The following is a 23,013-nucleotide window of genomic DNA, read 5'->3' on the forward strand; positions in this document are numbered from 1 at the left end:
CCCAAGTGGAGGTGTTTAAGTATGTTGGGGTATTGTTCATGAGGGAGGGCCAGATGGAGCAGGAGATCGACAGGCGGATCAGTGCAGCGTCTGCTGTCATGTGGACTTTGTATCGGTCTGTCATGGCTAAAAACGAGCTGAGCCAAAAGGTGAAGCTCTCGATTTACCGGTCAATCTACGTTCCTACCCTCACCTATGGTCACGAGCTGTGGGTAAATCTAAATTGAAAAGTCTCAAATATTTGGGATATCAGATTTCCTTTTTGGGCGCCCTTGTGGTCGACTGGTTAGCATGTCGACTTCACAGTGCAGAGGCACAGGGTTTGATTCCGGCCTTCCGGAATTTACATGTTCTTCCCGTGCTTGCGTGGGTTCCTCTGGGTACTCCGGGTTGCTCCCACATTCCAAAAACATGCGTGGCAGGTTCATGGAACACTCTAAATTGTTCCTAAGTGTGAGTGTCAGCGCGGATGGTTGTTCGTCTCTGTGTGCCCTGCGATTGGCTGGCAACCAATACAGAGTGTCCCCCGCATACTGCCCGAAGACAGCTGGGATAGGTTCCAGCACGCCCCGCTACCCTTGTGAGGATAAAGTGGTTCAGAAAATGGATGGATGGATGGATGGATGGAGGAAAAAGTTTGGACACCCCTGGTCTAATGTCTTTAATAAAAGTTACCAATATTAAGGGTATACCAAGGATGTCTTGTGTGCTCCTCATTGAACAAACTTTGTTGCAGCTTTGTTTACAGATGTATTGTTTAGCTTTAGGCTATAGTATATTAGACCAGATAATGCTTTGTGTCGCGGTACCAAGTGTCCTCTGGTCAAGTGTCTGGAGCCTAAAGCTTAATGGTTTGTAAGACTCCAGCTAATCTCTGTTGTGGCCATGTGGTGGGGAATGATCGAGAGAAGCCTTACCATTTAAACCTAATGCCAGTTAATTAGGTATACTCCTGAGCTGGCAGAATTCTTGGCCTGCTTTGGTGCTTCATTGAAACACGTGAGAGAAAGGGTGTCTAAGAGCCACTTACTACGACCCACTGTTTTAAAGATCAGCATGAGGTTCGCAGTTGACTGTGATTATTGCTTTGCTCAAATTCAGCAGATAGCCAACTGTTACTGATCTGGACAGAAATCCATGACATTTTTGGCATTTATAAATGTGAAGTAAGTCTGAGCATGTGCCGCGCTCCTTTTCACCCATGCCCATATTTCTGCTCTGAGCTAGCTTACAGTGAGCTCATAGTTCAACAATAGCAAAGCATATCAGCTATTGTTAGGAGGATGCTGCTGACTTGATAGCCATGAGTGGGGGATGGTGAGAGAGAGAAAGAGAGAGAGAGAGAGAGAGAGAGAGAGAGAGAGAGAGACAGAGCGAGAGAGAGAGCGTAAGTGAGTGTGTGGGAGTTTCAGTATGACACCTTGGGGGAGGGTAGAGGCTTTCTTTTCACTTTACGTATGAGCATGCACAATATGAGTGGTACAACCACACGTACACTCAGTTCTACACATGCAGGATACAATTTATAGTGGCTCGACAGATTTAAATCCACTGAATCAAAATCACATTTTTTTTGTTTGTTTAATGGAGGCACCCCTTGAGCCCGTATGTCACTGAGCGGCGAAGGTTTGCAAGTGTGTGCACACATGGCGGAAGAAAGCAGTTCAAAAGATGTTCCCCAGACATTCCCAAACAGCTTTAATGTTTGCAGTTTTTATTGCCCCCCATCAAATTTCGAACGTTGTGAATGTTCCAAATTTCTCTGCGACAAGAAAAAACTGTTGAGGACCATTAGAATTGTAGGTGAACGAGATATGGCCTTTCAAGCCCGAGTTATCACCAGTTCGTGGGCACGTAGTGAATGTTTACTTGTCGGGGTTCCTAAAAGGTTGCCAAGAGTTGCAAAATGTTGCAAACAGTTCTTTGCAACAACTGCAAAGAAATTTTGAACATGTTCAAAATTTGATGGCAACATTTTTTTAGAAAAAGAACTGTTTGCAATAAGTACTATTTGTTTGGGAACATCTTTGCAAACTTTTGCAACCCTTTGCGACCTTTAATGTACCCTGACAAATAAACATGTGCTATGTGCGCGCACACTTGTAAACCTTCCCCACTGAGTGCGATAAACGCTTAAGATATATGACTGGTATTTCATGATTATTTATCAACAAAACAATTTAAATTAAGTTTACTAAAAAATGAAACATGCTTGATACACAAAATTAAGTTTGTAAATTCTTATTTTAGGTCAATAAACTCCATAACATTAATTTCTCTGCTCGGCTGATGCCCAGCTGATCAATGTGCCTTCGCGTTGTTGTGATGTGATACAACAGCTCAACCAGAAACCGCTAAACAAGCCTGCTAAGCAAGGTCAAAGGAGGGCGCGACTTGTACCTGTCTTTCTGATTATATTTAATCAGAACCCATGAACGTAAACTGGGAAACGATCGTCGAATGATGCTAATAGCTTGCGTACGTGTGGAAACATATCATAGCTTGAAGGAAACGGATTGGCCAACCTGCCGCAGTTTATTCAAACACGCTTATTAATAGGAAGGCTAAATAAGGAAAAGATCTCAGCATACCAATGGCTCTATTTTCAGTTAGTCTCATCAGCTGCCGTCTGCAGGTTTACATCTTTATGTGTGTCCTTCGACATATGCAACAACACCACTGTTAAAACCGCAATAGTAGCCGAATGAGGGAAGTTTAAAGTGAGCCAGAGTATTTGTAAGTGATTGAAAGTTGATTTTCCTTACTGTTTGGCTACTTTTTTTAAACAGTATATTGACCCATATCCATTTGACAAAAGGCCGCCAGTGGTTATTGTGTTGTATTGTCTGAATCATTATTGGCCAAAACTTCATTTTTGCATTACACTCGACGTACATTTGTGTACAGTGTACTTTTTTTGCGCTATTATGCAATATATGCAATGTAATATTGCAATATATGCAATGTATGAATATTGTTTGAGTGTATCCCCCCCCCTTCATCTCTCTCCCTCTCTCTCTACACACACGCACACACACACACACACACACACAGACACACACACTCTATTTCTATATTTCCTCAAAAACATATCATCAGATAATGTTGGGGCAATATTGACCAACTATATTCTGGTGTATTTTTTTTTTGTGGGGGGGGGGGGCAAAAAGCCAAAGAAAAAGAATACAAACACATGCACAGTTAATCCTTTCAAGGTGGATGAAATGATGATTTAGAGAGATGTATTGAACCGATGCTTACAATGATAGTGGCCAGAAATCCCCAAAATTTGAGGATACGTTTTTCAGACACATTTTGGTTAAACTACAAAAAGTGCTCAACTTTTAAGACTACTATAATCCCTTTGAAGATATAATCACATGTCTACTGTTATTATGTCAAGTCAAGTCAAGTCAACTGTATTTATAGAGCACTTTCATACAGCCATCGCTGCATACAAAGTGCTGTACATGGGGCAATTTAACATATACAATAAACAGTAAAACTAATCGGTAATATAGACGGTAGAAAGCACCAAACAGTAAAACCAAGAACAAATCTAAGTCATGCTGAGTCGAATGCCAAAGAATACAAGTGAGTTTTGAGGAGGGTTTTGAAGATGGGCAGCGAGGAGGCTTGCCGAATGTTCAGTGGGAGGTCATTCCAGAGAGAGGGACCAGCAACAGAAAAGGCTCGATCCCCTCTGAGCCTCAGTTTAGTTCTTGGTACTTCCAATAATGTCTGGTCCGCAGACCTGAGGCGCTGGGCAGGTGTGTAGGGGCGGATGAGCTCAGAGAGGTAAGGTGGCGCGAGGTAATTTAAAGAGTTGAAAACAAATAAAAGGATCATGAAAAGAACTCAAAAAATGTATGGGGAGCCAGTGAAGGGATGCCAGAGTAGGAGTTATGTGCTCCCTCTTACGAGTACCAGTCAAGAGGCGAGCAGCGGCATTCTGGACCAGCTGAAGGCGCTTAATGGAGGACTGGCTGACTCCAAAGTAAAGGGCATTGCAGTAATCGAGCCGGGATGTGACAAAGGCATGAATTACTGTCTCAAAGTGTTCATGAGAGAGGAGAGGTTTTATTTTGGCCAGCTGTCTAAGGCGAAAGAAGCTGGATTTAACAACGGCACCAATTTGCCGATCAAGTTTGAAATCACTGTCCAGTTTAAGGCCCAAGTTTGAGACTGTTGACTTAAGATAAGGAGACAGAGGGCCCAAGTCTACAGAATGGGATGTACAAGGGCCACTGGGACCAAACAGTATCACCTCTGTCTTCTTTTCATTGAATTTCAAGAAATTTTGTGCCATCCAGGTTTTGATTTCTTCCAGGCAGGATAGGAGTGGCCTTAATGAGAAGGTGTCTTTTTTGCTCAGTGGGACATAGATCTGGCAGTCATCTGCATAGCAGTGGAAGGGAATACCATGTTTCCTTAAGATGGAACCCAATGGGGAACAGCAGAGGCCCCAGAATTGAGCCCTGTGGAACACCACATGACAGGGGAGCAGTGCGTGACTCAGAGCAGCCAAGGCTGACACAAAAGGTTCTGTCAGCTAAATAGGACCTAAACCACTCAAGAGCACTACCGCCAATGCCCACCAAGTGCTGCAAACGAGTCAGCAGAATACTGTGATCCACTGTATCAAATGCTGCAGTTAAGTCCAATAAAACTAGACACACGTGGTCTCCAGTGTCATTTGCCAGGAGGATGTCATTAGAAACGCGTAACAGGGCTGACTCTGTGCTATGCATCGTCTTGAAACCTGACTGGAAGGCCTCCAAGATGTTATGTTCATCCAAGAAAAATTTCAACTGCATGTGCACCACTTTTTCCAGATTTTTTGAAATGAAAGGCAGTTTGGAAATGGGCCTGAAACTTGACAGCACATCTGGATCAAGACCAGGTTTCTTGATCAAGGGCTGGACCACAGCATGTTTAAACTGTGGGGGAACTATACCAGAAGAAAGGCTGCTGTTGATGATATCCAAGACCGATGCACCAACACTCGGGAGAACCTCCTGAAAGAAATGCGGGGGAAGAGAGTCGCAGGGGGAGCCAGATGGCTTCGTCTGGCGAACTACATCCTCCAAAGGCGTCAAGGACACAGTTTCAAAAGAATTTAGCGCAGCTGAACATGGAACACGGACAGAGGGGTCAGATGCGGTATTTGAGACCGGAGTCCTAGCTGTAGAGACCTTATCAATGAAAAACTGTAGGAATCTGTTGCACATCTCGGGTGAAGAATCCGAGCAAGTAGGCAGAGGGGGTTTGAGTACAGAATCGATCGTTTTAAATAGTTATGTATATGTTATGTTATTATGACTTCAAGATGGTGCCGCGAAAGTGGCTGCCTTTACAGCAGCTCCTATACTTTTTGTTCTTCTTTCTTCCTTTCATAACTTTGCTGCTGTAAATTGGGAATTTCTCCATTGTGAGACAAATAAAGGTTTTCTTATTCTTATTCTACTCTGCCACTAGACAGGTAAAACAGGTTACTATTCCATACCACTGTTGTCGATAAAATCCCACCTGATACACCCCCCCACCCCTCGGCAACCCACGCAGTGGATTAAATCAGACAGTGTCTCGTAATCCGCTCACAGTGCAGTTTAGTACAAACCAGACTTTGGGAGGACATGAACTCACCTCTATAATTTTTTTACAAGTCTGCTTCTGACCAAGCAAATATCATGTCACTGCATGTCACTTTATGAAGTAGATACATGGAAAGAACATTCATCTCTTCAAATTAATATTGAGGCAACTTTAGCACATAGATTAAACAAACCAAATGTGTTAGATTGTTGAGGAATGGACAAAGGAAATGATACAACAAAAGCAACTCAAATGAACAAAGGAATCAGAAAAGAACTTCCAACACTCTATCTAACACCCAGAACACAAACACAAACAATGCACGTCGTAAAATCCCCATGGTGATTACAATTAATGGATGTGGGTCACCGGGGGACCTCTGGAGCCAAGCCAGGTGGTGGGGCTCCATGGCAAGCACCTAGTGCAACCAAGGGGCCCCGCCGGGCATAGCCCAAAATAACGTGGGTCGCCCTTCCCATGGGCTCACTACATGTGGGAGGGGCCAAGGGGGTCTGGTGCAAAGAGAGCCGGGTGGTGGCAGAAGGCGGGATCTTGGTGCTCTGATCCCAGGCTACAGAAGCTGGCTCGAAAAACGTGGAATGTCACCTCTCTGAAAGGGAAGGAGCCCTTGATGGTGCGCGAATTTGAGAAGCTCCAACTACATCTGGTTGGATTTGCCTCCACACACAGCTTGGGTTCTGGTACCAGGCCTCTTGCGATAGAAACTCTTCCACTGAGGTGTTGGCGAGCAGATTTGGGATTACTTATTACCCTGCGCTCAAAGTCACACATTTAGAGCGCTCCATTAACTTGCCAAGCATGTTTTTGGAATGTGGGAGGAAACCAAAGTACCCCGGAGAAAACCCACGCAGGAGAACATGCCGGAGCCAGAATCAAACCCTGCACCTCCGCACTGCAAGGCCGACGCGCTAACCAGTCGACCATCGGACCATATCGAGTGCCTTATCCATAATGGACCATGCATTGCAGATCTGTAAGTGGTGTAATTTGAAATCACAGCATTTGAAGTTCAATAATATTCTTAGTTACATTTAAGCGCAGTTGGCATCATTAAAGCCGAAATAATGTGTTTTATTGGACATACCTCTTCAGGAAGGCTGACCGTGAAGCCATTCTCTGCCTGGCCCACCAACACCTGGAGGAAATACTCGCTGCAGGCCGCCAGGACGGCCCGATGCCCGCGAAATTCCTTGCCCTCCACTCGGACAGTCACATCGCACAGGATATCCTGCTTCCGCTGGTCATTAAGGCAGAGGAGGATATTGGTACAATGAACTGTTGACTCATACACATACATGGGGGCTTCAGGCTTCTCATCCACGGACATTCCGCTCACAATCTGAAAACAGAAGGGAGATGACGCTGAGAACCAAGCCCACTGACTGTCAAGATCTCGATATTGTACTGAATAATACAACAATGGATGAAAAAAGTTGAGAGAGAATTATCCACGGCAGAGGTTCATCAGAATCAGTCACTCCGTCTGCCTACTTTTCTTGATTCTGTTTAGCAGGTCAGGATCAGACCCTCTGCGTGATGTCACTCAGTACAGAGAGACAAATGACAACCCTTTTCCTCAAACAAGCACTTTCAAAAGGATATGCAAAACAAATTATTTTGTGGAAAATAAAATAATATCCATCCGCATACGGTCATTCAAGTCAATCAGTTCTCAAAATAAGGAATTTTAACTCTTTCGGGGACAGCCGTTACTACAGTGGACAGCTTCTCATGTTAGCAGGTTACAGGGTGCATGAAAGGGTTAAAAGCAAATACAGATACATTTATTATCTCCCGTACAAAAATCAAAGCAGTTTTTTTTTATTTTGAAACACATCCAAACACAAACAGCAAAACAGAGAATCTCAGGCTATGACTGCCCTGCTAAACATGCTGCAGCTCTAAATTCAGTAATTAACTCATTCACTCCCAAAGACGTTTTTAAACGTCTTTTCAGACTTGGTCTAGAATTGGCTGGTATGGAATGAGTTTTAAAGCCACCATCATCTTGAATCCTTGGTGGCGAATAAGGTACACTTCTTACAACGTATCGTTCTCACAAAGGGATTACGAGTCATAATTACGGAGGGAAAGCCGGGAGAAGTCATGCTCATTTCTGAGATAACCAAATAACATTGTGAAAGACCGCAATTTAAAGTGCTTGGGTGACTTAGTACACTTCAGAGAGGTCTCGCCGGAAATGCGTTAAAGCAGAGTCTATCCAAGTTTGATTTGTAGAATTGCCGGCAAGTTAATAGGTGTCTGGAGAAAATAAATAAGGCAAAACAATGCTAATAGAGACGATAAGCGTTTCAGAAATGGATGGACATAGTGTAGTGAATGCTTACAATATTAATATTACAAATGTGATTTGATTTCAAAATACAGTCCGGAGCCTTGATTTTGACTTTTGAGGACCTGCACAATAAACCTCAAATTTAAATTGCAGTAGAGCTCATCGTTTTATTTGATTTGATTTTTAGAATTAATTTCAATCAGACACATAATTTTTTTTGCCTCTTTTTTAGACTGATACTTATATTTGGCCACAAATATGTAGTCTTTTTTTGCTTCTGTTTACATTTGATAATTTCATATACCAGCACTACTGGATGCATTTCTCAGGTGAGCAGTCACATCCATCCATCCATTTTCCCATCTGCTTTATCCTCACAAGGGTCGCAGGGGGTGCTGGAGCCTATGCCAACCGTCTCCGGGCAGTAGGCGGGGGACACCCTGTGTGCCAGCCAATCGCAGGGCACACAAAGACGAACAACCATCTGCGCTCACACTCACATCTAGGGACATTTTTTGAATGTTCAATCCGCCTGCCATGCATGTTTTTGGAATGTGGGAGGAAACTTGAGTACCCGGTGAAAACCCACGCAGGCCTGGGGAAAACATGCAAGCGGGAGTTGGGATTGAACCCAGCACCTCTGCACTGTGAGGTCGACACGCTAACCACTAGACCAATGGACTGCCCTGAGCATTCACAGTGTATTGTATTTTTTTTTGAATAGTTCCAAATATATCATCATATATCATTAGCATGATATAAAATGGGCCATATCAAAATATAAGATTTTTTTCCCTATATCGCCGAGCACAAGCGGTGACGATGGAGTACAGGATACTCTATACCAAGTATCTTCAAATACAGCTAAATTCTGTTTTATGGTAGCGCTTGTCATAATCATGTGACCAGAACCGATCCCATGCTGCCCGCACACAAGTTACGCAAGTGTACAGCGACTATTAGTTTTAACCCTTTCATGCACCCTGGAACATGAAACATGATAAGCTGTCCACTCTAGTAACCGCTGTCCCTTGAAAAGGTTCATTTTTGTCATGGAAAACAAAACATCATATTTGCAAAACCACAAATAAATGTTTCGAAAAGTAAATGGAAATGTACTATTTTGTTATTGCTTGATGGGTTTAGCTACGCTCATCAAAAGCTTGGTTTTGCCCATGAGAAATTGCTTGCAACTGGACTTCTTCAAATTTTAATTGCAGATCCATGCCCTATGTTTTTGTTTGGGTTTCCAAACAAGTTACTTGGATGATATGTATGGTACAGTTTTTACGCCAGATGCCCTTCCTGATGCAACCCGCCCACGACAGTGGAAGGGAAACCACTCACAGTGGTCTTGCCGTGGGACCCAACTGGATGCTACTGTCGGCCCTGACCGGGATTTGATCCCCAGCCCCATGCGTCCGAAGTCACTGAGTCATCCAGCCGCCCGAAGATCTGTGCTCTATCCACTGGTAATAAAACTGCAGCATCTCGATTTGAGGTCGCAACAGGCTTCGCTAACATTAGCATGTTTGTGTATTTTGTTCCATTTCTAGATTTGCATTCTCAAATGTTAACTGTTATCCCAAATGTTACTCCCCCAATGAAGGACTATCAAGTCAGGCTAGATGATTAATCAAAATGTGTGCTGCCCTACACCAACAGATATTACTCAAAGGTGAGGTGATTAGCATAGCGGTCACTACGTCCATGATCCATCAGTTGTAGGTAGATTCTGGACTCATCATTGAACATAAACATAACATATTAAAGTTGCAGTGCATGCAACCTGCATGCTGTCCCATAAATGCATTTTCCTAACAAAAGTGGCACCATTCAAAAGGGAAATAATCAGGCTTTCCAACAGTTAAACATTTAGCCAAGAAGCATTGTTCAAATAAAGAAAACTACCAAACACACGTTCCCCTATGTTTTGCGTTGTCCATTATTGGTTCTAATTAATTATTGATAAGGTTTGAGTATCTCGCTCCCACCAAAAATAATCATTTAAAAAATGCCTTTGATGTACTATCAATACGATTAATATGGCCTATATACAGGTAGGTATTTAAAAAAAAATAACTCTGAAAACTGGACAGGTTTAATAAAACAATTGTTGTCACCATGCTTGACATACCAGTAACTGAAATATAATCAGTGCAAACGTTTCTGATAGCATAGAACCATCTTCAAATCAAAACAAAATGTATGACTCCGAGACATTGCCACAAATTCCTTCAAGTCAATTCAAGTCAGGAAAAAGCTAGCTGCAAGCACACACGTGCATTACCTCAAAAAGGTGTCAGCACAGATCCAGTCATCTTAATCGTCCCCTGTTTGCTGTGACAACTTTCAATGCCTCCCACTACTTGTTACCAACACCAGCCGAACCTATCAGTGTCTGAGGGTGGGGGAGTATGACTGAACAAGCAGTGTGTGTGTGTGTGTGTGTGTGTGTGTGTGTGTGTGTGTATGTGTGTGTGTGTGCGCGTGTTTGTGTGTGTGCATGTGTTCATATGACGACATTCAAGATTATTTTAGGCCCCTGCCTGCTTAAATGCAGCTTGCATGAATCATGACTTCCCACATAGTAGGTCAGTGAGTAGGGGTGAGTCATATTGCTGTCTTATATGGTAACACGCCGCACATGTGATAGAAACACGGTGTTATCTATAGACTGGACTCACTGTTTCAAATGTCTCTTAAGCATTACTTCATGGCTTGGTTGTTGAGGGTTGGTTATCGGAATAAAATCAAGTCAATAAAGCTATTATGATTATATTAACCCTTTCAGGGACAGCGGTTACTACAGTGGAGAGCTCATCATGTTATCAGGTTATCGTTATCGGTGCATGAAAGGGTTAAAGCAGGGGTGTCAAACTCATTTCATTTGGAGTTACGTCTTCCATTTGAGGGCCGTTATGACAATGAAGCCACAAAACTATTGCTTGTACACAGCAAATTAATAGATTATTAGTTTTGAAATCAGTCAAGTCAATTATAATAGTTTGTTCAAATATTGTTCAAGTGAGTGTAAACTGGGTAACAAAATTGTTGCAAAACCTCAATGTCTTTTTTTTATACATGACAATTTCAAATTTCGGTACATATTTTAGCAAATTGACAGACACGATTTAATTTCGCGGGCCACATAAAATGACCTAGCGGGCCGGATCTGGCCCCCGGGCCTTGAGTTTGACACCTGTGGGTTAAAGGATACGTTTAATATTTTGAATATAAAATGATCTTGAATAATCCTGCATATAAATAAATAAATAAAAAGCACGAGTGGACATTTTGATTTTGGATTCCCGCCACCCCCTCCCTTCAGCATGTTGATATGAGTCAACATGGTCTGGTTTTGCTTTCACATGACACAGCTTGAGCCTAAAATCATATCGGTCCCCAGAAAGGACAAACATGTTTGGTATTTCTAGACCTCAATACTCAAGCGCAAAAAAGTGATCTCACTTGGGGGGGGGGGGGGGTTGTCCTTTGAAAACCAAGAGAACAGTAATTACTTGGGGTTATTGAGGCAATCCTTGGACATGACAAAGGACTGCAAAATAAAAGTGGAGAAGACGGTGTGAAATCGAGAAAAACATGACAACCACAGTCAGAAAAAAAAGGCAGATGGAAACTGTCGTGTAAATACTTGACGCAGAGGCATTGCCCACAGGCATCGCCCACGTAAACCGCCAAATGTAGACAATCTGTGTGAGTGCATATGTGGGAATATGTACCAGCAGACCAGTGCTTCCCAAACTTGAAATATTTTGCGGATGTGATGCAGATTTCCCCACCGTGAGACAAATAAGGCTTTTCGAATGTAAAATAATGCAATGTAATAGAATGTCATGTAATCTAATAAACACAAAAAGTGTATTTTTCTCAAAAATTGATAACAAAATTTGTGATAGTGACCACTTTTTCTTTGCGAATCTTCAAGCTCTCAAGATGCTAATTTGACAGGTGCCGGGCTGGTGTGGTCCGGGGTTGTGAGGCTAGATGGAGAAATTCTCGGCTTTGGAGAAGGCTTACCAAAGAGAAATGAACGTTCCATTCATGGGCAACAACTATGGTGGATGTTTTTGCATACAGCATGCCAACACGATTTGAGAGAAATAGTCTTTTGTGTACATAGACAAAGTCCTAGATCTTTGTGTTTAAGCTCATCAAAATTGGGAGCTAATGTTGCCGGTTTATTTTTGTTTAGCGTACGATGAATGCAAGCGTAAATCAGCCCGGGGGAACATTTCAGGGAAAAATCACAGAGTCGAGCTGCTACTATTTGCGGACGAGACGCACATTGACTGAAATAACATGTTAGATGGTAGGCCGTGGGTGAATGTTGGCTTTTCGCATGCTATCCAGTTCATGCTAGCTATGATAGTTTACAGCACATCTCTACTTGAGTATTCTCACCATTTCAAATCATGAGGTGCTGTACAACTCAGACAAACTAGATGCTGGCTTTGAGAAGGCCACTCTTAAACTCCTCACAAGGCTAGATGACTATTGTTTATCATGCCACAGTTTCCTGGCTAAAGTGTGCTTTAGCTATGCTAAAGTGTGCTTTAGCTATGCTCACCACGAATTACTCACTGAAATCCTGGCTGACAGACAGCGGAAACATTTCCATTGATTTTGTATGTGTGTGTGTGTGTGTGTGTGTTCGGCACAGCAAACCATTCCAGATGAAGCTTTTTTCAAATTATTTTTATTTTTTAGCTGCTTTATCTAAACGGATTTATTATGTCACAGATAGGCCAGATGAAAAATCTAAATAAAATGGTTCATCTTAAAGAGCATGGTGGTTTTACATCTGATCCGTCATTACTTTAGCACTGTAGGCTTTCCTTATTCAAGGGATAATCAACGGTAAAGTATGATGTTTGAGGCCGGATAATTGGATTTGGTGGGGTGGGGGGGTTCTTGGGGCAATACAATACAATACAACTTTATTTTCATAGTGCATTTCACAACAGCTGCAGCGGGAACAAGCACACCCGCGACTCTGCTGAGGATAATTAATTCAGATCATGGATGGATGGGTAAAATCATAATAATACAACAACAAAAGAAAGTGAAAACAGTAAATTAAAACCCAAATTATTGATATGAACACATACAGGAGACGCCAGCACCTATTAGAGTCTCTGCTGTCTCATGTTGGATCAATACAGATGTGTCTTCAAATGAGTTTTAAAAATGGACAGTGAGGGGGCTCGCCTAACATTTCATCTAAGGTCCTTCCAGAGGGAAGGGCCAGCAACAGAAAAGGCTTGATCCCTTCAGAGCCTCCGCTTAGTCCTCACCACCTCCAGTTGCGTCTGATTTTAAAACACATACAAGTATCGTAAAATGAACTCTAAAATGTACTGGGAGCCAGTGAAGGGAAGCCAGACTTGGGGTTATTTGCTCTCTCTTACGAGCTCCAGTTAGGAGACGAGGACCAGCAGCCGTTTGTTTTTTCGAGGTCTCCTCCACTCAAACTGCTGGACTGCTTTATCTACTCATCAGCTGGATCAAAAGTTGGTGTCAACCATAAACATTGGCAGGGGGTCCTCAGCTACATAGCGACCCTTTGATTAAGCTAATTTTCATTTTGTATTTGTTAGTTTAGCCTTGTTTTCTGTTTGTTGAAATTTCAGAAATTCTGTGACGATGCTTTGATATCCTCGAGACAGGACAAAAGTGGTCTTATGGAGAACACATCTTTTTTCCTCGGCGGGACATAAATCTAACTGTCATTTGCATCGCAGTGGGAGGGAATACCATATTTTCTTAGGATGGAACCTAAGAGCAGCAAATACAGTGAAAACAGCAGGGGCCCCAAAATGGAACCCTCTGGAACACCGTACGACAGAGAGGCAGAGAGGGACTCAGAGCAACCTAGGTTAAAACACAAAAAGTCCTGTCAGTCAAATAGCATCTAAACCACTCTGGAGCGCGATCATTAATGCCGACATGGTGCTGCAAACATGTCGGTAGAAAGTTGTGATCCACCGTATCGAATGCAGCAGTTAGATCCAACAAAACCACAAACATGTAGTCTCCAGGTGTCATTTGCCCGGAGGATATCATTAAAAACTTGTAACTGGGCTGACTGTGCGATGCACCATCTTGAAACCTGACTGGAAAACCTCCATGACATTATGTTTATCTAAGAAAGATTTTAACTGCGTGTGCACCACTTATTCCAGAATTTTAGAAATAAAACGGCAGGGTTGATCAAGGCCCAGTTTCTTAAGCAGGGGTTGCACGACAGCATGTTGAAAATGTTGGGGGACTACACCAGAAGACATACTGTTGCAGATAATGGCCAAAACCAATTTACTACTATTTGGGAGAACCTCCTTAAAGAAGTCAGGAGAAATACAGTCATATGGGGAACCAGATGGCTTAATGTGGCAAACCACATTCTCGGAAAATGACAAGGAAACCACCCCAAGGAATCCAACACTGCGGAACAAGGAACGTGCACGGAGGGGTCAAATGCGGCGATCGAAATGAGAGCCCTAGCTGTAGCAATCTGGTCAATGAAAAGCAATAAAAATCTATTCCACATTTTAGGGGATGAGTCTGTGTAAATAGAGTGGCAGGGTTTACTGGAAGTCCAGAATTGTTTTGAGCAAAGTTCGTGGATTATGATGATTTGCCCAAATAAGACTTGACAAGTGCTCCCTTTTGGACTCTTTCACTTTTCTTTGGTAGCAAAGCCAAAAGTCTCTGAGGATTGTTTTTTTCCACCTGCGTTCAGCTTTGCGGCATTCTTGTTTTGCTGAATGAGTTCTCTCATTCAACCATGACTCGGGTCTTACTTTTGAAAAGGTTTGGTAATGAACCAGATAGTGTACGGATCCTACAAACGCAGACTAAGACAAACTACGATATAAAAATATCGATTTTCAGAAAAACGAAGGACCGACAAAGAAATCGCTGAAAGATGCGAAACTCAAATCAGCCAAGCATGACATGAAAACCAAAATACGTACAACATAATCTATTGGATCAAAAGTTCAACTAGGAACATGAACAAGACGTCTCGAAAATAACACTTGAGCAACAGCGAATAAGGTCAATAATCCGACGCGGGAAGTAGCAATCGGAGGCCCTAAACAAGACACAGGTGCACCGCTGACGGGAAATGCCCTCAACTCCAGCGGGTGCTTAAAAAAAAAAAAACAACAACAAAATTATATAGCGCTTTCACAACAGCTGCAGCGGTAACAAAGCACTTTGAAAAACATTTAACATACAACAGAAAAAGACAACACGTAACATAAAACACAGACAGTCATGCAATCTTAACCATATTTCCTGCATACGCTTTATTATTTGAAGCAGTTCTAGATGAAAGAGTAGAGAATCAAAGTGGCCTTTCACCAGCGGATCAGAGACGTCATGCTGAAATTATGCACGTCTGCTACAAGCTAAGTTTGAAAGTGAACAAGAAGCTGTAGCGTCCATTGACGAAAAAAAGAGATTGGTTCAGTTCTCTCCCATGTAAATCCACTTCAATTCCAAGCGGCGACTCTCAGTTCCAACCACGCTCTCTTCGTCCTCAGCTCCACAAGCCATCCATCGAGCCGCACCGGCGCAGACTGTCCGACAGAGCCAACATCTCTGCTAAACAAAACGGGGCTGTGAAATATGCTGCCCATTACAGGCGCAATAAAACAAGCGCCTTGGGACTGTCCAGCGGCGACAAGTAAAATAGTACCGACATTCCTCCCAATCAAAACCAGTGCTGGTACCCGCGTGCTGCCGAGAAGTCGAAACCACCAAGAACAGATTCTTCTCCTTTGATGAATGTCGTGGCCAAAAATGCTGAAAACAGTCCAAATTGGGTCCACACGAAGTAACAAAGCTCTTGAAGTGCACTGCTGTCAACGAGGGCGCAATGATCTTCAATCAGACTAATTTAGAGTGAGAGGTTAAAAATTCGACTGCTGCACTCAATGTTCCCTCAAAGCTGTGTGTGTGCGCAATTGTGCGCTTTTATCACCCTCTCAGCACACGCACACACTATATTTCTATGTTCCTTCCTTCATTTCCACCCCACTTTAATTTACAAACAGGACACCTGTTTCTTCCCACTTCCATGACAGTTTCAGTAGCGCGGCCCAGGGCGCGCCTGACATTGCATACATGACCTCACATTCACTCACACTCACCACAGACGAGAGGCTGTAGGCGACACGCGAACCGCTCCATTCAGGAAGTCCAAACATGGACATAGTTTACCAAACTCTTGAATGAGGCTCTTTCGTGCGTTTCAATGGTCGGGTGACTCGGAATTTTGGGGTTTTATCAAATGACATGGTTTCCATTATTTATGAATGGACAATGATGGAACAGTTATACGGATTGGCTTAATTAATTATGCTTAAAGTAACCTTTGTGCTAAAATAAAATTAACAAACTTGAGCCAATTGAATTTGTGTCACAAATCTCCATTCAGTTATATTTTCTATTTTGACATAAAGGTGATTTTAATTTTTTCACAATATGGTACATGACGTAACTTGTTATGATTGCAGGTTTTGGACAGGTGTCATACTGGTTTGGTTGCCGTGTGCATGTCTGATGTTGTTCAGCGTGGTCCAAGGAATGCTCAGGGAAGTTTGTGAGAATGCTCAGCCGCATAAAAAAATTTGAGAGAAGAATGGCTGCACTGAATCAAGAAAGAACAGAGCTGCTACCAGCATGTGGCATTGCTGCACTCCATTGATGCAATCAGTAGAAGAAGTCTACAGACTCACAAAAACACTTGGGCAGGGATGGGCAACTTAAATGCTGGAAGGGTCACAATTTCTCATCAGTGTTCCTCAGGGGCCACATAGCACCATGAAAAAAAAAATGTTTTTTTTTACATTGACAAAATACATGCATATGTGTAAAATATGTGCTCATTATTTGTCATTTTTCATCTTACATTTCTCAATGCATGAATAAAAAAAATTACAACTTTTATTTTCTTTTAAATTTTTAACATTTTGTGTAGGATTTGTCTCCTTATTTACCTGCAGTGGGGGGGTTGTAAAAAAAATCATATTTTATGTATATATATAGAGAGAGAGAGAGAGAGAGAGAGAGAGATAGGAGCCATGTTAATCTGCTTCGTGAAAAACATCCCCCAAGTGGTGTTTTCCTTTGTTCACGAATGTCTGAGCATTCCTGCTCGTTCCTCTTCTCTAAGCAAGAGGTCCGCCAAATTAAAGAAAACGACTGGGTCCTCAATCTTATATGTAACAAATTGAGGAGCTACCCCCGTACGGCGCCGACATATGAAACACAGGCCCACGTTCTCAGAGCAGCCACCAATGAAACACTTCGATTTTTGCACCGGAGTCGTGGAGAGTGGCTCTTTTCACACACTGGGTCCTATTTCACCTGAATGATAGGTGTCCTCAACTCAACTGTATTTATAGAGCACTTTCAAACAGCCATCGCTGCATATAATGTGCTGTACATGGAGCAACTAACATATACAACAGTAAAGCAATAAATCAGTAACAAAGATGGTAGAAGGCACCAAACAGTAAAACTAAGACCAAATCTGAGTCATGCTGAGTCAAATGCCAAAGAATACAAGTGAGTTTTGAGGCGGGTTTTAAAGATGGGCAGCGAGGGGGCTTGCCGAATGTTCAGTGGGAGGTCATTCCAGAGAGAGAGACCAGCAACGGAAAAGGCTCGATCCCCTCTAAGCCTCCGTTTAGTTCTTAGTACTTCTAATAATGTCTGGTCCGCAGAACCGAGGCGCCGGGTAGGTGTGTAGGGGCGGATGAGCTCAGTGAGGTAAAGTGGGGCGGAATTGCCGTCTGCTTTACCTTGTGGAAAGCAGACGATTGCCAAAGTGTGTAACATCAAAACAAGTGTTGCGAACAAGTGTTGCGAAAGTCTATTGCAGAGATATAAACTCAAAGACTGAACCATGAGATGGAATAAGAACCTATTTCTCAGCAAATCTTGTATGCCTGAATTATTTAAATTTTTGCAGCATTTGTTTATCAGAAATAAACCTATTATCAACGTATATTGTTGTTATCATATGCAATTGAATAAGTAGACCATTTCAGAATTCGAAATTTGGGACTCTCTAAATGCATTATGGGACTCATACTTTTCTGATCAGCGAGTCCCTGGGACTCGCAGGGCTCAAACTGTAAAATTGTCACTGCAAAGGCAATCGATATTTTAGTGGTCGGGACTTGCCATTTGTGAGACTTTCCCCCATCGTGCCATGCACCTGAGGGAAAAGCAACAGAGGCCGTGCGGTCTGCAATGTTTCCTCTAAGTTGCGCATTGTTCTCACCCCATTAGTACACAGGCAAATGTGCATTTGCATTTTTATATTAGATTTGCCTTATTAAAAAAAGAAACACGCACAATAGAAAAATTTATCAGGCACATGTGGGAGAAAAAAAAATGAGTCATAAAAGACAGAAAATGGCTTTCAGACTGAGATGCGCACCGGTGTCATGTACTCTGCCACAGGGACCTTGCTCAAAGATGCCCACCTGGTTCATTTGACCTTTGCCCTTTACGCGGCTTCTTTCGAGTGATGTTAATGTCACTGGTACCTTACTAATATACCCACACCCCTGCAGAGGACTTGGTCTCTGTTAAATATGTGACTACCGTCCAGTTGTGACTTGTTTATTTCCATGGTGACAAGTGCAGTTACGCCAGTGACACGTCTTGCTGGGGATATTAACAATAATAATAATAATAATATATCCATCCATCCATCCATTTTCCAATCGGCTTTATCCACACAAGGGTCGCAGAGGGTGCAGAAGCATATCCCAGCTGTCTTCAGACAGTAAGCTGGGGACACCCTGAACCGGTTGCCAGCCACTCGCAGGGCACACACAGACCAAAAACCATCCGCGCTCACAATTTAGTCAAGTCCAACTTTAATGTCGAATGCGCTGTATGTTTAACATACAGCACAGATGAAATTTCTTCCCTCTCAACCAGACAAGACCATTAATCTGCCACACATGTTTTTGGAATGTGGGAGGAAACTGGCGTACCCGGAGAAAACCCACACAGGCACGAGAAGAACATGCAAACTCCGCACAGGAAGGCCGGAGCCGGAATCGAGCCCTGCACTTCTGCACTGTGAGGTCGACGCGCTAACCACTCGACCACCGGGCTGCCCGATAATAATAATAATAATAATAATAATAATAATAACCCTTTCATGCACCCTGTAACCTGATAGCATAAGCTGTGCACTGTAGTAACTGCTGACCCATATTTTCTCGCCTCGTTTTTGCGTTCTTCGTTGTAAGTATTTTTGTTGTGATGCGTCGTCTCGGTTTTGTATGCTTTGTGTTGTCCTTTCACGACAAGCTATTTCTGTTCATCATATCCATGCCCTTTGCAAGTGTTGTTGGTTAGTTTGGGTTTTTTCCTGGTTATCGGAACTAGCGCCATTTGTTGTACTTTGTCAGTCTTGCATTTTTGTATTAATAAATTATTTTTGTTCAATTCTATCTGAGTTCACGTTTTGGGAGTCCAATTTGCTTCCGTACCCTTCCGAACCGTAACGACAAGGCTTCATTTTTAATAGCAGGTCTCACACTCATTGTTTTCATTTTGTTGTCAGTTATTACATCATCCACTATGGCCTGCATACAATCTTTCACAGTTTCAAATACAGTAAATGGGCTTTTCTCCTTTGCCAAAAGCCGCAAAACATAAAGGGAAGAAGCTGTAGCTTTCTATTGAGCTGTGCATCGCGGTGCAGCTCCAGTCAAAAGATGCAATCAAGCACTGTCCTTTTCCCTTTTCTCTTTTAAGATGCCGCTGGGAAGTTTGTCCGGAAAGTTGGGTGATTCTCGATGCGGTGTCTCCAGACGTTGTAATCTTGTAGTACTCAAACAGTGGCAAATCAAACACAGTGGTTTGGCATTTGAACTTGATGGTAAAATAAAGTGTATGGTCAGTCCGGACAGGATTTTCTTCAACAGTGTTCATTGTCCATTTTAGGCTTCACAGTCGAACGTGACATGTAATTTGCAGCTACTGTTAGCATCGCTAGCTACGTTTCAAAACAACGCTCTGCAACGTGGGGAGTGTTTGCATCCAGGGTGTACGTCGGAATTTCAATGACGTTAACATACTCAAAGACTTGTCAGGAACGGCACAGGTTGCCCCTCCCCCCCCCCCCCCACCAAATATATAAAAACTTGAGCACCATTTCAAGTTCCAAAGGCCCACCACACACCAAGCGATGTGGTTGAAAAGTGCACGCAAAGCCATGAAAATCCTCACATCGGCAAATGTGCCGCAAAGGAAAAAATTGTGAGCCTGTATCAGCTTTCGGGGATCATCCTCATACCATATTTTGTACTGTATTATTTTCTTTTGGACAGCAAAATCATGGCACAATTTTCATGGAAGAATCGGGTGGCCGCAAAGAAATAAAAGGAGAGAATGTGGATATTTTGAGAGGCTGTTGGCAATGAGCATTTGGCACGGTTGTGATCAACATTTGTCTGTGATATAGGAGACATCAATGATGCATGTTTCACTTTACAAGGAGTTTTAAATCAAAATAACCTGCAACAAATGTGTGCTTCTAACTGACTATTTCCTGCCAGGAAGTATGGTATAAGGAAGAACTGGGCCTTCCGCAATAAAGTAATTCTCATACAAGACAAGCACCATCTCATATTTTGAGTTTTTGGTTGTTTTGTTCTGAATCTGCTGCTACTATGTAAAAAAATAGTCTGTAAAACTACAATTTTACACATTTGAAACTTTTTTTAGTAAACCATTTTCATATAAAAAAATAATAAAATAAAATACATGAGTCGGGCCCGGTGGTCGACTGGTTAGTGCGTTGGCCTCACATTACAGAGGTGGAGGGTTCGATTCCAGCTCCGGCCTTCCTGTGTGGAGTTTGCATGTTCTTCCCATGCCTGTGTGGGTTTTCTCCAGGTACTCCGGTTTCCTCCCATATTCCAAAAATGTGCATGGCAGGTTAATGGAACACTCTAAATCACTAATTCCAAACGCAAGGCCCGAGGGCCAGATTTGGCCCGCCAGGTCATTTTATGCGGCCCGCGAAAATAAATCATGTGTGTGAACTTGCTAAAACCTGCATCGAAATGACAAATTGTCATGTGTAATAAATAACATTGAGATTTTGCAATCATTTTGTTACCGTGTACACTCACTTAAACAATATTTGAACAAACTATTATAGTTGACTTGACTGTTTTCAAAACTACTAATCTATTATTTGTTGTGTACACGTAATAATTTTGTGGTTCGGCCCTCCGAGGGAAGACGTAACTCCAAATTGGCCCACGACTAAAATGAGTTTGACACCCCTGCTCTAAATTGTCCCAGGGCGTGGATGGTTGTTTGTCTATGTGTGCCCTGCGATTGGCTGTCAACCGGTTCAGGGTGTCCGAAGACAGCTGGGATAGGCTCCAGAATGCCCCATGACCCTTGTGAGGATAAGCGGATTGGAAAAGAGAGGGATGGATGGACATGAGAAGTTGAACCCTTTCAGGGACAGCGGTTACTACAGTGGACAGTTTATCATGTAATCGGGTTACAGGGTGCATGAAAGGGTTAAATAGAAAGAAAATGAGCACTAATGTAGCTGCCAATCAGGTTGGAGCACATGTTCATAACATGCTATTATTTAAGAGGGCACTGTGCTAAAAAACACACTCAATGCTCCATTGTTGTACGAGGTACAGCTTTCCTGCCTCATGTGAAGGTGCTATAAATATGTGGTCCAAAGGTGCTCTACTGGCTTTTTTTCCCCCCCGGCGCACATCTCCAGATTTGATGAGTTTTGGTTAGCTGTGCACCAAAAGTCTGAATTTGAGTTAACATCTTACATTGACTCTGCTGCACTCTCATTTGGGGTTCATTATATGCTCATGACAGAATGGATAATCCCGTGGCTATATTGTACTGTCAAAAACACAATAACGCATAGCCTAATGAGTGAGTTGGGGGTTTTTTTTGTCACCCCAAAATGAGTTGGGGGTCATGCAACATAGAAAGCAGCAGTGGTTCTCAAACTGTTGTGACCCTCTGGGAGTGTGTGTGATGCACCTTCCCTGTCGTTGCATCACACACACTCCCAGAGGGTCACAACAGTTTGAGAACCACTGCTTGAGGTGACATAACAAAACCCGGAGGAAGGTGGGAGGGAATTCTGGGGACAGACTGGCTGTAGTGGAAGGGAGGAGCTGTTGAAGGTTCAGCGAGTTTAGTCAATAAGGGACTGACTCTTTCGAGTGCATTCCAAGGCTACAACTCACTCTCCCGCCCAAAATCTTCTCTGGGGGATTCCAGTCGTTTCTGGGGCTGCTCTCAACTCAAATGTGTCAACATTTCCAGGCCAGTCTTCCAACAGTTGAAGAGGGGGGTGAGATCATCATTCACGCTAGTATGCTAGTTGCAGTAGAAGAAATGAAGGTCAACATACTGTCCGACCTTCACCTCCCAGTGTCTTCTATCAAAAACAAGCTAAGGGTTTCAAAGTGTTTGCGGAGGTGGCGGTACTCATTCACTGGTCCTTAATGGCATTCTCCATTATGACCCAAAGCAGCACCAAATCCACTGGCCGCGTTAGCAACTAGCATGCAACTGGCTAGCAACAAGTCATGACAACATGCACACCTCAGGAAGGCCAGTTCTGTCCTGAGCTGCTCCCTTGACACTCTGGAGGAGGTGGGCAACAGAAGGATGCTAACTAAGCTAAAAGCTATGATGGACAGTCCCTCCCACCCTCTCCAGCCCGCCCTGACAGCACTAGGTAGCTCCTTCAGCCAGAGACTGTAATAATAATTACATGATGTGAAAAACAATTGTAAATAGCACTGTGATTTATCCCTTTTGTATTTATATTGCACTTAATTGAACGGTGTCTGTTTGTTTTTCTTCTTTCTTCTTTCTACCCACATTCTTGCTGCTGGAGGCTGTAAATTTCCCCAGTGTGGGACAAATAAAGGATATCTTAAATAGAAGCAGGACGTAAAGCCGGAGGATAAATACATTACATGCAAGCAAGTAAGCGAACTACTCCAACATCAAAAAGGGCTGTTTACAGCGTT

The 23,013-nt window shown here is 42.8% G+C and overlaps 1 protein-coding gene across 1 annotated transcript in view; it reads right to left on the minus strand.

Moving 5' to 3' along the window:
• Positions 1 to 23,013, minus strand: part of bach2b (BACH transcriptional regulator 2b) — a 55,882-nt gene that overhangs the window by 18,120 nt on the left and 14,749 nt on the right. The window contains exon 2 of the mRNA XM_086100659.1: positions 6,701 to 6,955. Within this exon, the coding sequence (XP_085956785.1) occupies positions 6,701 to 6,943 (243 nt within the window). The 5' untranslated portion in view covers positions 6,944 to 6,955. The remainder of the gene's footprint in view (positions 1 to 6,700; positions 6,956 to 23,013) is intronic.

This window comes from Hippocampus guttulatus, chromosome 20 (genome assembly GCF_054856545.1).
Source record: "Hippocampus guttulatus isolate MCC_2025c chromosome 20, RoL_Hgut_1.0, whole genome shotgun sequence".
NCBI lineage: Eukaryota > Metazoa > Chordata > Actinopteri > Syngnathiformes > Syngnathidae > Hippocampus > Hippocampus guttulatus.